At 40.5% G+C, this 15,097-nt stretch overlaps 2 protein-coding genes across 4 annotated transcripts in view; one reads left to right on the top strand and one right to left on the bottom strand.

Moving 5' to 3' along the window:
- The window catches only part of ncoa1 (nuclear receptor coactivator 1), a 240,715-nt gene that overhangs the window by 9,957 nt on the left and 215,661 nt on the right, over nt 1-15,097 (bottom strand). For both annotated transcript variants that reach the window (XR_013281095.1, XR_013281096.1), the window contains exon 32: nt 2,313-2,756. The gene's annotated coding sequence lies outside the window, so the exon portion shown is untranslated. The remainder of the gene's footprint in view (nt 1-2,312; nt 2,757-15,097) is intronic.
- Nucleotides 1-15,097, top strand: part of bcl11bb (BCL11 transcription factor B b) — a 42,514-nt gene that overhangs the window by 12,746 nt on the left and 14,671 nt on the right. For both annotated transcript variants that reach the window (XM_077509874.1, XM_077509875.1), the window contains exon 2: nt 2,384-2,779. In XM_077509874.1, the coding sequence (XP_077366000.1) occupies nt 2,384-2,779 (396 nt within the window). The remainder of the gene's footprint in view (nt 1-2,383; nt 2,780-15,097) is intronic.

Raw genomic sequence — 15,097 nt, 5'->3', positions numbered from 1 at the left:
CACATATATATATTTTTGTTGCACACGCAGTCGTTATCTTGGCCTTAGCAATTATTCGGCGTGTCACGTTTGGAGGGAAGGGAGATGGAGGTTGGCCGCGCATCTCTCCCAGGCATCAGCACCTCTCCCTGGGTACACGTCGGCCCGACGTCCCACCTGGAGCCTCCTCGGAGCTTCCGGCGTTGGGGAAAAGGACACTTTTTTTTTTTTTTTTTTCTTTTCTGAGGTCGTCCATTAGGGATTAAGCTGAGGGACTAAGTCGACGCCATCGGGCGTGTGCGTGTGCGTGATAGTTATTAATGTCCGTGTCAGATGTGTGAAGAATGAGATTTACTCTGCTATCAGGACCTCTATAGATTTTATGTCTGCGGAGAATACACTTGCTTGACTCACCTGCGCACACACACGTCCCATTTTTTATTTTTTTATGTGCCACACACACACAGGATGGATGCGGCCTTGTCGTGTGTGTGCGTGTGAGAGTGAGACAGCTCTGCAAAAAAAAGAAGCGAAGGCCCGCCAGCGGAAACCCAGCATGCACCGTGAGATGAAGAGCTTCCTGGCCTACTCACGCGCGCGCACGCACGCACGCACGCTCGTCAGCGTTTCTGGGCGCCGCCCACGCCCGATTGCGCGTCGGATAAGGCGAGCGCAGGTGTCTGCCGGCTCGTCGCGTTCCCTGAACGTCGCAAAGGTGGGGGACGACGACGACGACGATGATGATGATGATGTCGTGCGGTTGGCGACGGGTTCCTCTTATCGGGTCATCGCGCCGCTGCAATTTGCTAACAGCTAGCATGCGCTCGGTTTGAAGAATGAAAAGAAATGAGGACGCTTGCCTTGGTGGAGGTATCGTTCCTCAAGTTTGAGGAGGGAACAAGTGGAAAAGTCAAATGTCATTAAGATGAAGTATTGCACATTGCATTTTTTTTTTAAAAGCCTGCTATTTAGGTTTTATTATTGGTTTTGAGTATGTTAATTTTAAAATCATAAATATGATCATTCTATTAAGGTAGGTAATATAAATATACTTTATAACGACAGTATATGGTAGTATAAAAAAAATAAAGGTTGTAGGACATTGGTGAGGCTTATTAGTCATTTTCTTTTTCCTGTAATGACAATTTTGCTTGCATTGAGTAATATCGTCTTTGTTAGATGATTTTTCTCCTTTTTCAAGCAGTTTTTGAAATGTACTCCTTATATATCCGGAAACGGATGTGTACTTTCTACTCCTTACTAGGCTTGTTACTTTTTTCTACCTCCACAGATGACAACGTAAAAAAAAACAAAACAAAAAAACAAAAAACAAGCACAACAGATTCAGAGAAGTTGAATATTTACCATCAATGAGAAAGATATGATATCTTTCTATATAAAGTTAAAGTTCATAAAAACAGAAACTAGTTTGTGTGCAGAAGTTGTCAAAAAAAAAAAAAAAAAAAAAGGGTTATGATATAAAACAATCCGTACTTCTACTTTTTACTAGCCAGGCCAAAGCAACAGCTATTAAAAAAAAACAAAAAACAAAAAACAAGTTTACTTGCTGCCATTTTGTGTCATCTTGGGATCAAGTTCAGTGAAGTGAGGAGCTCCATTTAGTCTTATTGGGAAAAAAAAGTGCGTTGCTGCCATCTTGTGGCATATTTCGACAATTAAAATACATTTTGGTTTGGCGGTAATTAGCGCTGGGTATCGATTCTAATTTTCTCAATTGACAAGAGTTCAGTTCGATTTAGATTTTTCCCTATTCGATTTGATTAACTACAACCCGATATCGATTAATTATGGCACGCCAATTTTTCTTAAATGTCAAAGACATGACAAAAACTCCACAAATATTAAATTTCAAAGTAAATTTTGCGGAGGCAGTAAAATTTGTCAATTTATTTAATTTATTAATAAAAGCAACACGTGTTATAATACCACTTAAGTGTTACACAAACATTGACATCAGCAAGAATGAGATGAAACTATTTTATGATCTAATTCAATAATTGTAAATATATATAAATTAAAAAGATTCATTAAGTCTTTCATAAATGTCAGAAAATACTTTTAAATTCATGTAAACAGTAAATTAAATGAAAACGGTAAGAGACAAAAATATTGGTCTTAAAAATTCTATTTAAGAATTTATGTGAAAAGAGAGATATATAAATATGAATCAAAATCGGGCTTGAAAAAGAAAATCGATTCGATATCAATTATCTGATTTTTTTTTTAGCTATTTGCCACAGGGCTCTGTACCAAGCCCCTTTGAAGTTCTATTTAAAAAAAAAACAACACCACATTTTTACTTTTTGACTTACTTTTTGTCAGCTGTTTTCTGGCAGCCTCGTCTTGAAAACTAACTCTCGCTCCGCCTCCCTCCTCCCGGCAGCCGACGGCAATGACGCGGCGGCGAGATCCCCGTCGCCGGCCCCCGCCGCCGCCCTCCGGGGCCCCGAGGAGCACGACCTGCTGACGTGCGGCCAGTGCCAGACCAACTTCCCTCTGGGCGACATCCTGGTCTTCATCGAGCACAAGCGCCGCCTGTGCCGCGGGCCCCCGCAGGGGCCTCCGGGCCCCTTCTCCGTCAAGCCCGGGGAGGCGGGCGGCGCCGCCAGCATCCCCATCTCGCCCCGGGGCCACGCCCTGGAGATGGGCAGGGGGGGTCCTCCCCCGCCCACCATGCTGCCCGTGGAGGTGGGCGTGCAGGTGACGCCCGGCAGGGACGACGACGCCCACCGGAGGCTGACTCCGGCCAAGGGGATCTGCCCCAAACAGGAGAAAAGAGGTAAGAAATCGGCGCCTGTTTTTTTTTTTTTTATGTTAGGAGGACATGTTTCATTTTGAGGACATTCACCTTTGACCCTACTGCACACATACTTTTCTATCTATGTTAGTGGGACGCCATCTTTAATTATGTTGTTTTTTTCCGCCCCCTTGAGAGTATTGTTCGTTCAACATATCATCATTGATCTCCTTTTTTTTTTTGTGTGCAGATTTGTGTGTGTGTGCGCGTGCGTGAATTTGTGCTTAACTCATTTACTGCCACACGTTATCAAAGAAAAACTTTGATACGAGGGAGGCTTTGATCATTGGCGAAAAGAGATACAATGCTTCCATCTGCTGGCCATAATTTAGAGTGTTTTAGATTCCACAACCCATTGACCAGGCAGCGCTGCACTTAGACGTTGCGCTGAAAAAAAAAATAATAAAAAAAATAAAATAATTAACGTTATTTAACGTTTATGGCAATATACGCCGTGATTTTACTGATCGTTATTAAACGTTTTTGGCGGTCAAAGAGTTAAGAATTCCCCTGAAACTTATAAAAAAAATCCCATTACCCTTCACTTTACCGGATAAGGTCAGGAGACCAGAGGAAAGATTAAAGGAAGGAAAGATGAAGCAAAGTGACATTTTGGCCACTTATGAGTTTTGGTCATTTTAATTTCAGGGTCATTTTGGCTGGTTGACATAAAAAAAAAAAATAAAAAAAAATAAAAAAAAAACTTCACTTATAAATGTGCACACATGCGCTCTTAAGTGGCGCAAACTTTGACACGGCACTTGTAATGGGGACATTTTTCCTTTTGGCATGTACACATCAGAAAACTGCTTCGATAAGCTGCTTTTTTTTTTTTTTTTTTTTTTTTTTTTTTTAGAAGCTGTGCGTGCGCGTGCGCGCGTGTGTCACCTGTCTGCGAAAGATAGCTGCGTTTAAAAGAATCCTTGTTATTTTGACTGTGGCCTTCAGGAGGGATTAATGTAGCCGCAGATGATTTCATTAGCCAGACTCGCGCGAGTGTGTGTTTGTGTGCGCAACGTGTCACGCACACACAGGCCTGCGGGAGGTCTTGAGCTGAAACCGATTGTAAAGGGTGAGCAAAGAAGGTGACGAGTAGGACACCCCCGCCTCCCACTCCCCTTTAAATGCAGCACACTTGAAAATAATCATCATTTCATATCAAGCCTTTCATCGATGAAAATTCATCGCAACGAGGGAGAAGCGGATTCATAATCGGCGATGGCCATCGGGGTGGGGATTACGTCGACGGGAGGTTTGATAATTTACAATTTCCACGTCGGAAACAATTAGCAGAGACGTGATGTCACACTCGTTTTCGCAACCACGACGTTTCAAATGTGCTCCTCGTTAAAATTAGTCACGCACGGGGACGTCAGCTTCGATGTTTACCACAGATGCAAACGCGCAACCACACAGTCAGTCTGTCAATCCATTTTCTTTCATCTCCACATTTAACATTTATATATAGATTTAGATATTTTAATATTGATATATATATATATATATATATATATATATATATATATATATATATATATATATATATATATGTGTGTGTATATATAATATATCTATCTATTTAGAATATATGTAAATATATATATATATATATATATATATATATATAATTAAATACATTAAATTAAATAAATTATATAAACATAGAAATAAATAAAATATATATATATATATATATATAATACATAAAATAAAATAAAATATGTAAACATATAAATAACTAAAAAATATATATAAATTTAATAATTAATTTTTTTCATTTTTTTTTTTTCCCATTTCGTGTCACACGCACGCATAAATGTGAAATGTATTTTTCTGAAGGTTCACACGTCGGCTTCCTGTGAAAGACGGTGAGCATGTTTTTAGACGTTGCATATTCTGCGTGTGTGCGTGTTCGTGTGCATGACAAAACTCTTTTTTTCTTTTCCTATTTTCATGTTTATTTCATAAACGGCGTGTGACAGCTCCTCAATGGACGTCACTTGTCACGTTGGGAAAAAAAAACACAACAAAATCACTGACTCGTTCCCTGAAATCGTTTAACGAGCAACTTTTTAGGTATTCCGGGTTGTCTTGGTTATTTTTGGAAGCTCGACAATTAATTCATAAATGAAAATAAACGCAGGATATTATTAGAAACAGAGCTCAGTGCTATGCTAAGAAAAATGAGAGAACAAGATTGGCCAAGTGTCAATCAAAAATCAGAGACACTTTTTTTGTTTTGTTTTTTTTGCATTGGCGTGTGTACCTAATGAAGTGGCCAGTCAGTGTTGACTTTCGACATATTTGTCGCTCAACAACTTTTGTTCCACTTGTAGCGCAGCATTAATTTCAAGTGACACCTAATTACCTCCGCCAAGGAGGTTATCTTGTCATCGGCTTTTGTTTGTAGATTAGGTAAAAAAAAAAAAAAAGTTTCCAGCAAGTCGGCGTGGGGCATGATGACACTGTTGGAATTTCTTGCAAAATCTGGATGATGGTTGCACATTTAGTCAACATTCAATTAGACAATGATTTTTTTTTATATATATTTTTTTACGTGCTTTGAATTAAATACAAATACAAAATAATCATCAACAATTTGAGGGCTGCTCAAGTGAATCTTGATAAAGACTAGTTAAGAATCACGTTGGGGTAATCTGGTGGTGCGCCAATGCGTCGGGTTTGTGAAAAGGGGTGTGAAGCTTCAAAAGTAAATTCTGGATCTGGACTACTGCATAGTTGTTTTAGATTATGTTAAGTCACTGTATTAACTTAGTATGATTTATTTTGGGGGGGTAAGGTGTGACCAAGCATATTAGGTGCGCCAAATCTATCAGTACGTAGACGTGGGTGGGATCACTGCCTAAGAATTTCTGTATTCGGTTTGAACCATTTTTTTTTTTTTTTTTAGGGGGGGAGGTGTGACCAAGCATATGGGGGTGCGCCAACTCTATCGGTATGTAGAAGTCGGTGAGATAACTGCCAAGGAATTTCTATTTTTTTTGGGGGGGGGGGGGGGGGGGGGTAATCAAGCATATGGGGGTGCACCAAATCTATTGGTATGTAGAAGTCTGTGAGATAACTGCCAATGAATTTCTGTATTAGTTTTTCCCTTTTTTTTTTTTGTAATCAAGCATATGGGGGTGCACCAAATCTATCGGTACGTAGAAGTGGGTGGCATTACTGCCTAAGAATTTCTGTATTAGCTTTGAACCATTTTTTTGGGGGGGAGGGTGTGACCAGGTGGTGCGGGGGTGCGAAAACTCTGGCGGCAATTGATTAACAAACTGTACCTTGTGATCTAGTTGCATAACATTAGAATGGACAGTTGAGTTGGGCGCGGGTGGTGGTATGCGTGGTGAGCAGTGAGCGTTTGAAGTGATGCTACGCTAATGCGCGTGTGAGGAATGAGGCGTGTCAGGATGCTAAGATGGGCCTGGCCCAGCTTTGAACCTCCTCCCAGGACGGCCGCCGGCGCACCCCCCTCGGAATAACTTTGAGGCGCGACATCACATGGTGACAAGCGGCCAAATAGACACGAGCGCGAAATAGATCAGGGGGGGTGAATATTTCATTTGACGCGGTCGGCGGTGACAGCGACATCCTCAAACATCTTTCTTCCCGCCTTCTCGTCCACTTGGCGTTGACGGGCTGTCAACTTTTTTTTATTTATTTATTTTCTTTTTTGGAAAAAGAGGAGGGGCGGTAGGGTATCCGGGGGCGGGGGCGACCCACTTGCGTCGCCCATACCGTTGGGACCATCCGCACAAATGTTGCGTTAACATGCAGTGTTAAGAATCGCAAATACAGCGTACTTATATTTGTTGCGAAAAAAAACCAAAACGCAATTTACCGAAGCCATGTAATTTCAAAAAAAAAGTTTTACATCTCACACGTTCCATATGTTAACTGAAAGTTGCCGTTTACTTGCATGTTGAAATCACCAAAATGTTTATCCAAACCATATCATATCACCTCATGAACGTCTGCTAGCTTAGTGCTAATATATAACGCAAAACGCCACAGCCAAGCTAACAGGAATTAGCATTGAGGTTATGATAAATTACACAAAAAAAAAAAAAATGCACACATAGTTTTTGTAAACGTACACACATTAAAATTTGTAGTATGTAGTATGTGCGGTTTTCTTGCGTTCTCTCCTCCTGCTTTCAGATATCTACGCATCAATATTGGATCAAAATGTTTTTGAGATTTGATCACAAATATTAAATTACTCTACCAGGAGACACGCTATCATTGTTCATTTCTCTACTATGTGATGCGATATCAACAATATTGATAAGCTGCCCTAATTGATATTTTATTGTGTTGAATAAAGGCAAAAGTCAAAATGACTTTCCCCGGCCTAAGAGGTCAAACGATGAATATGATTCCCCTTCACCTCTTTTTTTCTTTCATTCTTTTTTTTTTTTTTTTTTTTTTTGTGCCCCACCACCACCCAGTGCTCTTTTAATCACCTGGCTTGCTCTCATTTGCATATTAAATAGGCTTTAATCATGAAAAGCAATCAGGCTTTTGCATATTCATACCTTCCCCTGCGCGCCCGCTTCCTTGTCTCGCTCCAGTGCCGAGCGGCCGCCCCGCAATCACGAGGCAGGCGGCGTCCCGCCCGCCCGCGCCCGCGCACGCACGCACGCACGCACTTGCAAATAACTTCACATGCTACTTATGTATTATCTCGACGAGCGAGAGAGAGAACGAGGGAAGAAGCGGGTGGTGGGGGGGGGGGGTGCTAGATAAAAAAAAAAAAAAGATGGCGAGACTGATCCCTGATTTGAGCGGCGAATATTTGTACAGAGGCTCAAGGAAAAGCTCATTTGCATAATGACTTTGTAGTTTTGCATTAATCACATTTGCATATGAAAATGCGTTAATTACTCCCGATGATTTTTTTTTTTTTTTTTTTTTTTCCTCTCTTCAACCCCCCGTCCCGGAAAGAAAAATAAAAAAAAAATAAAAAATGGCTTCATTTTGATGTCCAAGCTCACGGGTTGTGATGAGGGGTGAACGTGGGTGCCACTTGTGTGTGCGTGCGTGTTTACGAAATGGAGTGTTTTGAAAGCGTGCCAGCGCATCCATCTTACGTCTGCTGAGAGGCATGTGTGTGTCTATTTTGGTGTGAGTGTGAGTGTGTGAGTCAGTGGGGAGCGAAGAGTACGCTGCTTCCATTTTAAGCAATTTTTTTTTTTTTCTCACAAGTAACACCAACTTGTTTATGATTCCGACCTCCCTCTAATGCCTTTTTTGTAGCTACAAATGTGGAGGACCGCGCGCGTGTTTGTGTGTGTGTGTCCCGTGCCGTCAAGTGGCAGATTAAATCGGAAAAACATGTTCAATCGGAATGCATGCATCACATATGGGGTGCGCGCACGCGCGTGTTTTTGGGTATGTTTTTTTTTTTTTTTGACCTCCTTGAGGACGACGTGGCACACAGGAAGTAAACATCGAGGAGGCAAACTCGGACGACAACATTGGAATCGTGTCAAGCGTTGGCCGGGATTTCGTTTTCAGGGGGTTTTCATTGAATACATTTCGAGCTACGAGGGAATCATACAAACAAACAAACAAACCAGAATTTAGTTGGAACATTGTGTGGAAAGTATGGAGGATTTTGGGGGAATAAAGTCAAAATATATATTTAAAAAAAAAAAAAAGAAAAAAAAGAAAAAATGCAGAGTAACGATATACATTTATTTATAGCATTTTATAATGCTTGTAACATTATAAATAAAAACTGGCACCCTTTTATGACAATAATGTAATTTTACAAAAAATAAAATGCTTTTTCTACATAATATTTTTTGAGAATATAGTCAATTGGGAGTATGGACCCCATTATATATTATATTATATTTTTTTTCTTACATGAATAAGGGGGATGGTGGTTAAAAAAAAGAAACAAACAAAAAAGCTGTTTTACCATGAATACAAAAAAAAAAAATTTAAATAGGTGAATTTGTGATTAAAGATTCAATGTTTACAACAATTTTTGTCAGATTTCTGAGGTTAACGTTTATTTATTTATTGATAATTCCTGAAGAATTTTTGAAAGAGTAATAATAATAATAATAATAATAATAATAATAATAATAATAATAATAATAAAGTAGTAATCAAATGAGATTTATTTACTTATTTTTTTGAAAAAAGAAAATCATTAAAAATAATAAAACTGCTGCTCTTACCCACCACAACAAAAAGTTGAATTCATTGCAGTGTAAATAAAAAGAAACCAAGCAACATCGTTTTAGGACAATTTAAGTTTGCAGTCATCAGTTTATCGCCTGCGTGAGGCCCCAAAATGGCGGCGAGCATGTTGATGCCTGCATACATATGCGATCACCCTGGGGGGGGGGGGGGGGGGGATGTCTGGTTTTTGTGTTTCTGCAGTGGCATTTAGCTTGATAACATTTCAGCTAATATAATTCCGCGCGTTTAATGCTAACCTATGACGTGAAACGTGAAGATGAGCAAACAGCTACTAGCATAGATGCTACAAACAAATGCTACCTATAATAAGCTTACCCACTGATCTGAGTATATGACTGGATAGCCGATTATGTCCATACATGCCCGTGCAAGCCGTTGAAGTCGCATGGCGGCCATATTGCTCCTCCCATCTCGCGAGCAAACTACTGTAAACTATACAGTATATGGACAGATGAGACATATACAGCTTGTAGGCAGCGAGTATAAGGCCGGGGGAGGGGCTGGCGGATTTGTGGCGGCGTGGTCACTATTTCTTAACGAGTCAAAACAAAAAAAATTAACTATGTGCTGCTTTGAAGACCCCCTTTTTCTTTTAACACTCAGTTCCTTGGACCCCAATATTAGATTTGGCAGAGGCATCATTTGTTGAATTACAGTTATAATTATTCCATAAAAAAAAACACATCATTTTGAAGGCAAGTTGTAAAATGTCTGAAGTCCTCTTGTTTACGTTTAACAAATGTAAAACTGTATAAATCACGCTGTTTTTACTAAGTTCTCCAATTTCCATACTTGTAAATGTATCGGATCGTATGCCGAGAAACGCTTCTTGGGAGGAGCAATATGGCGGCCTCGCGGCTTCAAAAGTCTCGCCCTGTCGGCTATCCAGTCATATATTCAGATCAGTGATCTGACCCAAGTAACAGAAGAGAACCGAACATTGTTACTTGAAAATTAGCACAAATGTTTGGGCGAATCGGGATAATGTAAAACCCCAAACGAGTGGAAAAACGCACACTTAGAATACGCTGACAAGTACCACGTTCACGAAAAGCGCGCACGCACACGCACACACATCCATACACACGAGTTAAGGAGTCCCACATGAAGGCATCAAACGCAGCACAAGCAGCTTTATGGCACTCATATGGCAGCAGATTTGATATTTTCCTACCACAGCGGGAGAATAAAAGTGGCCACTAATTTGGAGTGCGAGCGCCACTGCTAACTTGCAGCATGTGCCGCGCCGCGCTCCACATGTGTGCGCACTCGCTGCACACCCCCCACCACCAAAAGAACCCCCCCCCCCCCCCAATCCCCAATTTTCTTTCTGCATGTAAATTTGGTGAAATGTTTACAGAAGAAAAAAAAAAAAATCTTATGATTTATACTTAAAGTTGGAATTTTACAAAAAACTTCAAATCATAATGCGAGATAGATGTAATTTATTTGAATAAAGTCATTAAGATACATTTTTGCCAACATTGATTTTTATAACAATTAAAGGTAAAAATGTTATGAGAAAGAAGTTTCAATTTTACGGCGAGAAAAAAAAAATATAATGTTTTAAAATTCCGAGAATAAAGTCACATTCGTCGAAGAATTTCACAACAAAAATGTAATGACATTAAGTTTGTCAGGTATTATTTTCTGACAAAAAGGCTTCATAAATGAAAAGATAAGCAAAAGTTTATCTTTCAGTCACAATTATATGTTGAAATATGAATAAAATTATAATAAAGTTGGAACATTTTGATTAAAAAAAAAAAAAGGCAGGATACCAGATTAGTTTTGTTAATTAAAAAAAAAGAAAAAAAGAAAAAATAAATAAATAAATAAATAAATAAGAAAAAAGAAGCCAAATGTCTTATGTGGAAAAATAAGTTGTATTCTATTAGAGAGAATTTTACCACAAAAAAGTAATAAAATAAAGATACTGAAATATTCCATATTTATATGAGAAAAAAAAAGTTGGAATAATGCAAGAAAAAATGTGACAATTTTAAGAGGAATTTAAATTAGAATAAAATCATTTAGCGGGAATTTTTTGTAATTTAATTAAATTTTTCACGAGAAAATATTTTTTAATATTTTGAAACTATGGTCAATCTTTTTTGAGAACTTTACAAGTAACTCAATGTCTTTATAATTTATTTTTCTTTAAAAATGTGACAATATTCCAATTCTGTCAGAGCAAAGCAAGAGAAGAAAAGTAGCAGGAAGTTATGTTTTTTGTTTTTGTTTTGGTTTTTGTTTTGTTTTTCCTCTGCCAGCGTAGAACTTCATTTTACACTCGTAACTGTCAGGCTTGTTTCGTACGTCGTCAAGTCTGAAATCCCGACTAGGATGTGCAACTGACGGGTCAGACTAGCATGAGCCTCTTTTTTTTTTTTTCCCACCATCAGCGGCTGTGAAAAAAAGGAAGCGACTCGTCTTGTTAGCGCTTCTGACCGCCTCGCGTCTTCTCACGCCGCCTTCCTCTTATCTCATTAACGTCCCGCTCGGTGACGCCGTTTATTTGGCTTTTTAGCCGCCGCCAAGATGCTGAGAGCTTTCCGTGCTGCACTTACAAACACAACATAATACACCCCCGCCCCCCTCCCCAAGTTCCCTCACTGCATCCACTTACTTGTCTCGTGCAATTATGGTGACGCAAAAACGCAAGATGGTGGTAAATGCAAACATCACAGCGGGGGAAATTCCTTGTTGTGATATTTGGCTGCCAGTTTGTTCGGAATCCGTTCCAGCCCTCCCCTCAAATAAAAAGCACGCTATAATTGTGTGCTTCACAAAAAAACATACTGCCATGACATAAGTGAACGGAATCTAAAGAATTCAACAGATGATGAATTCGTTTCATTCTGGTGACTTGGCCACCAGGTGGCGGCATAACAGTCACCAGCAGACAAAGAAACAAACGAAGAAGTACTGACCGAACGCGTAATTGGGCTGTTTGTGTTCAAATGTTTAAACATTTACAACTTAGAGCGACGTTCATGCTAGCTTTGTTAGCCCGTCGACGGGGTTTTTGCGTTGCGTGTTAGCATGACGCTACAAAGTTGTGTGGTTTGCGAACAATCTTCTCACTGAATGAAACATCCAAAAAAAAAAGAGAAAAGAGAAACATAAGTGCATACTAAAGTGACTTATTTACGAATAAAAAGCAGCAGCTTCTTTTTTTTTTTTTTTTTTTTTGTTGTGGCTGCGAGCGCTGCTAAAATTTACGAGGGCGGGCAAGAAATGATTAGACATATCTGGGAAATATTACAGCCCTAAAACTATTTGCATGTTTTCTATATTTTCCTTTAGGGAAGGTGGTTGGGGGAGGGGGGGGGGGGGTGGCTAACGAGGACTTGGGTGGAGGTTATTTAAATAAATAAGAGGATTATGAGGACAATTTGACTGCTGGCTTTATTCATTAGAAATGTAAATCTGCTTTTTATTATCCCGGCGCTATGACTTAAGCGTGGAAGAGAGCACAACATGTGTCGCGCGGTGCCACGTCCTGCCTGCTTGCCTAACCTTAACCCGACGGACGGACTTCAAAATCCCCACTTTTTTTTTTTTTCCTCTCTCTCTCTCTCTCTCTCTCTCTCTCTCTTCCTGTCTTTCCCAAAATGAAATAAAAGCGGAGATGCTATCGGGCCGATCTGTGCCAGTGGAGCTTGTCTGGGCCTGTGGTCTGGCGGGGGCAAAACGCTGGCCCCAACCACCGCCACCCGGACTCATTCGTATACGTATTGCGCGCGCGTGTCCTAAAGGCAATGGCGAGATGAAAGCAGCAGCTTTCTTTTTAACCATCAGCTATGCGGGAGCCGTGCCAACAGCAGGAAATGTATCAGCGTGATAACAGCCGCAAAAGACAGAGAGATAATGAGAACCAATTGAGGGAGCGCGAGAGCGAGAGGCCACACAAAAGTCTCCGGGGACGCCCCGCGGCCAAACGGAGACCCGTCAAACACACGCGCGCACGCACGCTTTCGGAAAAGTATGCGCAGGGTGTGTCCGCGCTGAGGGACGAGCATGTCTCTATTTGCGGCGTGGAGGCGGTTGGACGCACCTGGGAAGGTTTCGGGACCCGCGGCGTGTAAAAGCAAAAAAAAAAAAAAAAAAAGACACGATGAAAGACGTTTGGCGTCGGCGGGCCATGGGAAAGTCAAACGTGGCGAAAGAAGTGAACACAACAAGCACTTGGACCTGATCAGAATGCTAACTGAGTGCCGTCGTCGTCGTCGTCGTTGACATCGATATGACGACACAAGATGAGCTCAATGAGTTATTATTATTAGTTGTTATGGTATTGGACATAACACAATGATGTGTTTCAGGTGCTTGGATACTTTTGTATTTTATATTGGCAGAGGAAGAAAGTGTCAAACGTGCTTACGATACAATAACACGTGCGCCACTCTCCACAATTCGACTAATTTAAGCTAACGCTAACGATACAAACGGTGACTTTCTGTGTGTGAAAAGTGCTATACAAATAAAGTTTACTTAATAACGATATCACAACATATAACTCTGTCTTGAAAAGATTGTTTGCAACAAACTACAAGATTTAGCCTGTCTACAGTTAGAGAAGTAAATAACTTACTACTGAGGGTGCTACCTAGCTAGCTAGCATGGCTAGCAGTTCATTGCTACGGTGATGTTACATCACTTAAGCGAACGATAACAGAGAAGTAACTACAAATTTTGTGAGAAATAACTTTTACTGTTGTACTAAATTTGGATTTTATTCAGAAAAAAAATATTGTTTATCTTATTTTTATATGTTCTCATGAGCCGATGGAGCAAAACGGACAAAAGTTACTTACCCAAACATTTCAAGCGGAAAAAATGAACATGACGTGGTGTTCTACTTTTAAATAAAAAATATTCCTTTCTAGATTTCTTAAATACAACTTCGCACAAACATTGCACAGGCCTAGCCAACGCTAGCATCTTTATGCTAGCATTACAAATCGGTATTGATGTTACGTTACACAGTCAATAGAATCGTTTCAAACATCAATACCATAATTTACAAAATGTTAACTGTTAAGTTGTATGATGGATGCACAAGGAGCAAATACTGATATTGTGATACCGCTTTGTGATATGACCATTTAATGATACCGTGTCAAGCTGCATCGTCATCTGTTACGATGCAAATCGGCTCACATCAAAGTTACACTGCAGAATTGATAGAAAGCCTCAAACGCAGCAACATCGTCATCTTGCTCATTTCTGAAGTTAAACTCTGCTACGTCGAATGTTTAGTGTTCAACGTAGCGCATGAGATAATAACTTCTTTGTGTACCAAAATCCCAGTACGTCGTAAGCGAACGCGACTTGATTAGGGATATTGTCTTTTAAAAATCTTTAATTGATTAGCGGAGACGTTTAACGACACTCCGCTAATCATTTAAACAAACATTTAGCCGACTGCAATTTGACGACAAGCTCGAGCAGAGCGCGCCGCAATCACCGTCACATTGTTGTTGTTTTTTTTGTTTTTGTGTTAGCGCACTAACGCTAATTAGCTTGCTGGCAAATTGGCATCTCGACTAATGCAAGTTTTAACACAAAAAGTTGTCGGACTGCGTTTTGGGAACCACTTGCTGTATTGCTCAATAATGCTCAAGGCTTCCTGCGGTGCTGCTGCATGTGAAGCCGCCAGTGTCCGAGCCAGCTGGGCAACATTACGAGTGTCTGAAGACGCTTAAGCGGGTCTGGAGGATGTGTTGAACCACAAACGGAAAATATGTTCGCCTCGTCGTCCGAGTCATTCCTTAGAAGGACATTTCCCCCCGATTGAAGTCGCGCTGGATGTTTCTCCGCCGCTTCCCCGAGAAGAGGAAGGCGTGGGCGCGTTTCGCTACGAAGCGCCATTGATCCCCGCCAAACATCTGACGGCCCGTCGAAGCAGCATTGGCACGTCGGAGTCAATAAAGGCAAAGGGAAGCGCGGCGAATGGGACGCTGACAGCGCGGACAAAGTGGTCGTCCCTCAGGGGCTTCGGCTCAAGCTCATTTGGATGGAAAAGGCTCAAAGTCGTCAAAAGCTGCCTTTTATCCATTCAAA

This window comes from Festucalex cinctus, chromosome 21 (genome assembly GCF_051991245.1).
Source record: "Festucalex cinctus isolate MCC-2025b chromosome 21, RoL_Fcin_1.0, whole genome shotgun sequence".
In the NCBI taxonomy this organism is placed as follows: domain Eukaryota; kingdom Metazoa; phylum Chordata; class Actinopteri; order Syngnathiformes; family Syngnathidae; genus Festucalex; species Festucalex cinctus.
Note: the sequence above shows the minus strand (reverse complement) of the source record. Positions and strands in the feature narration are given on the sequence as shown.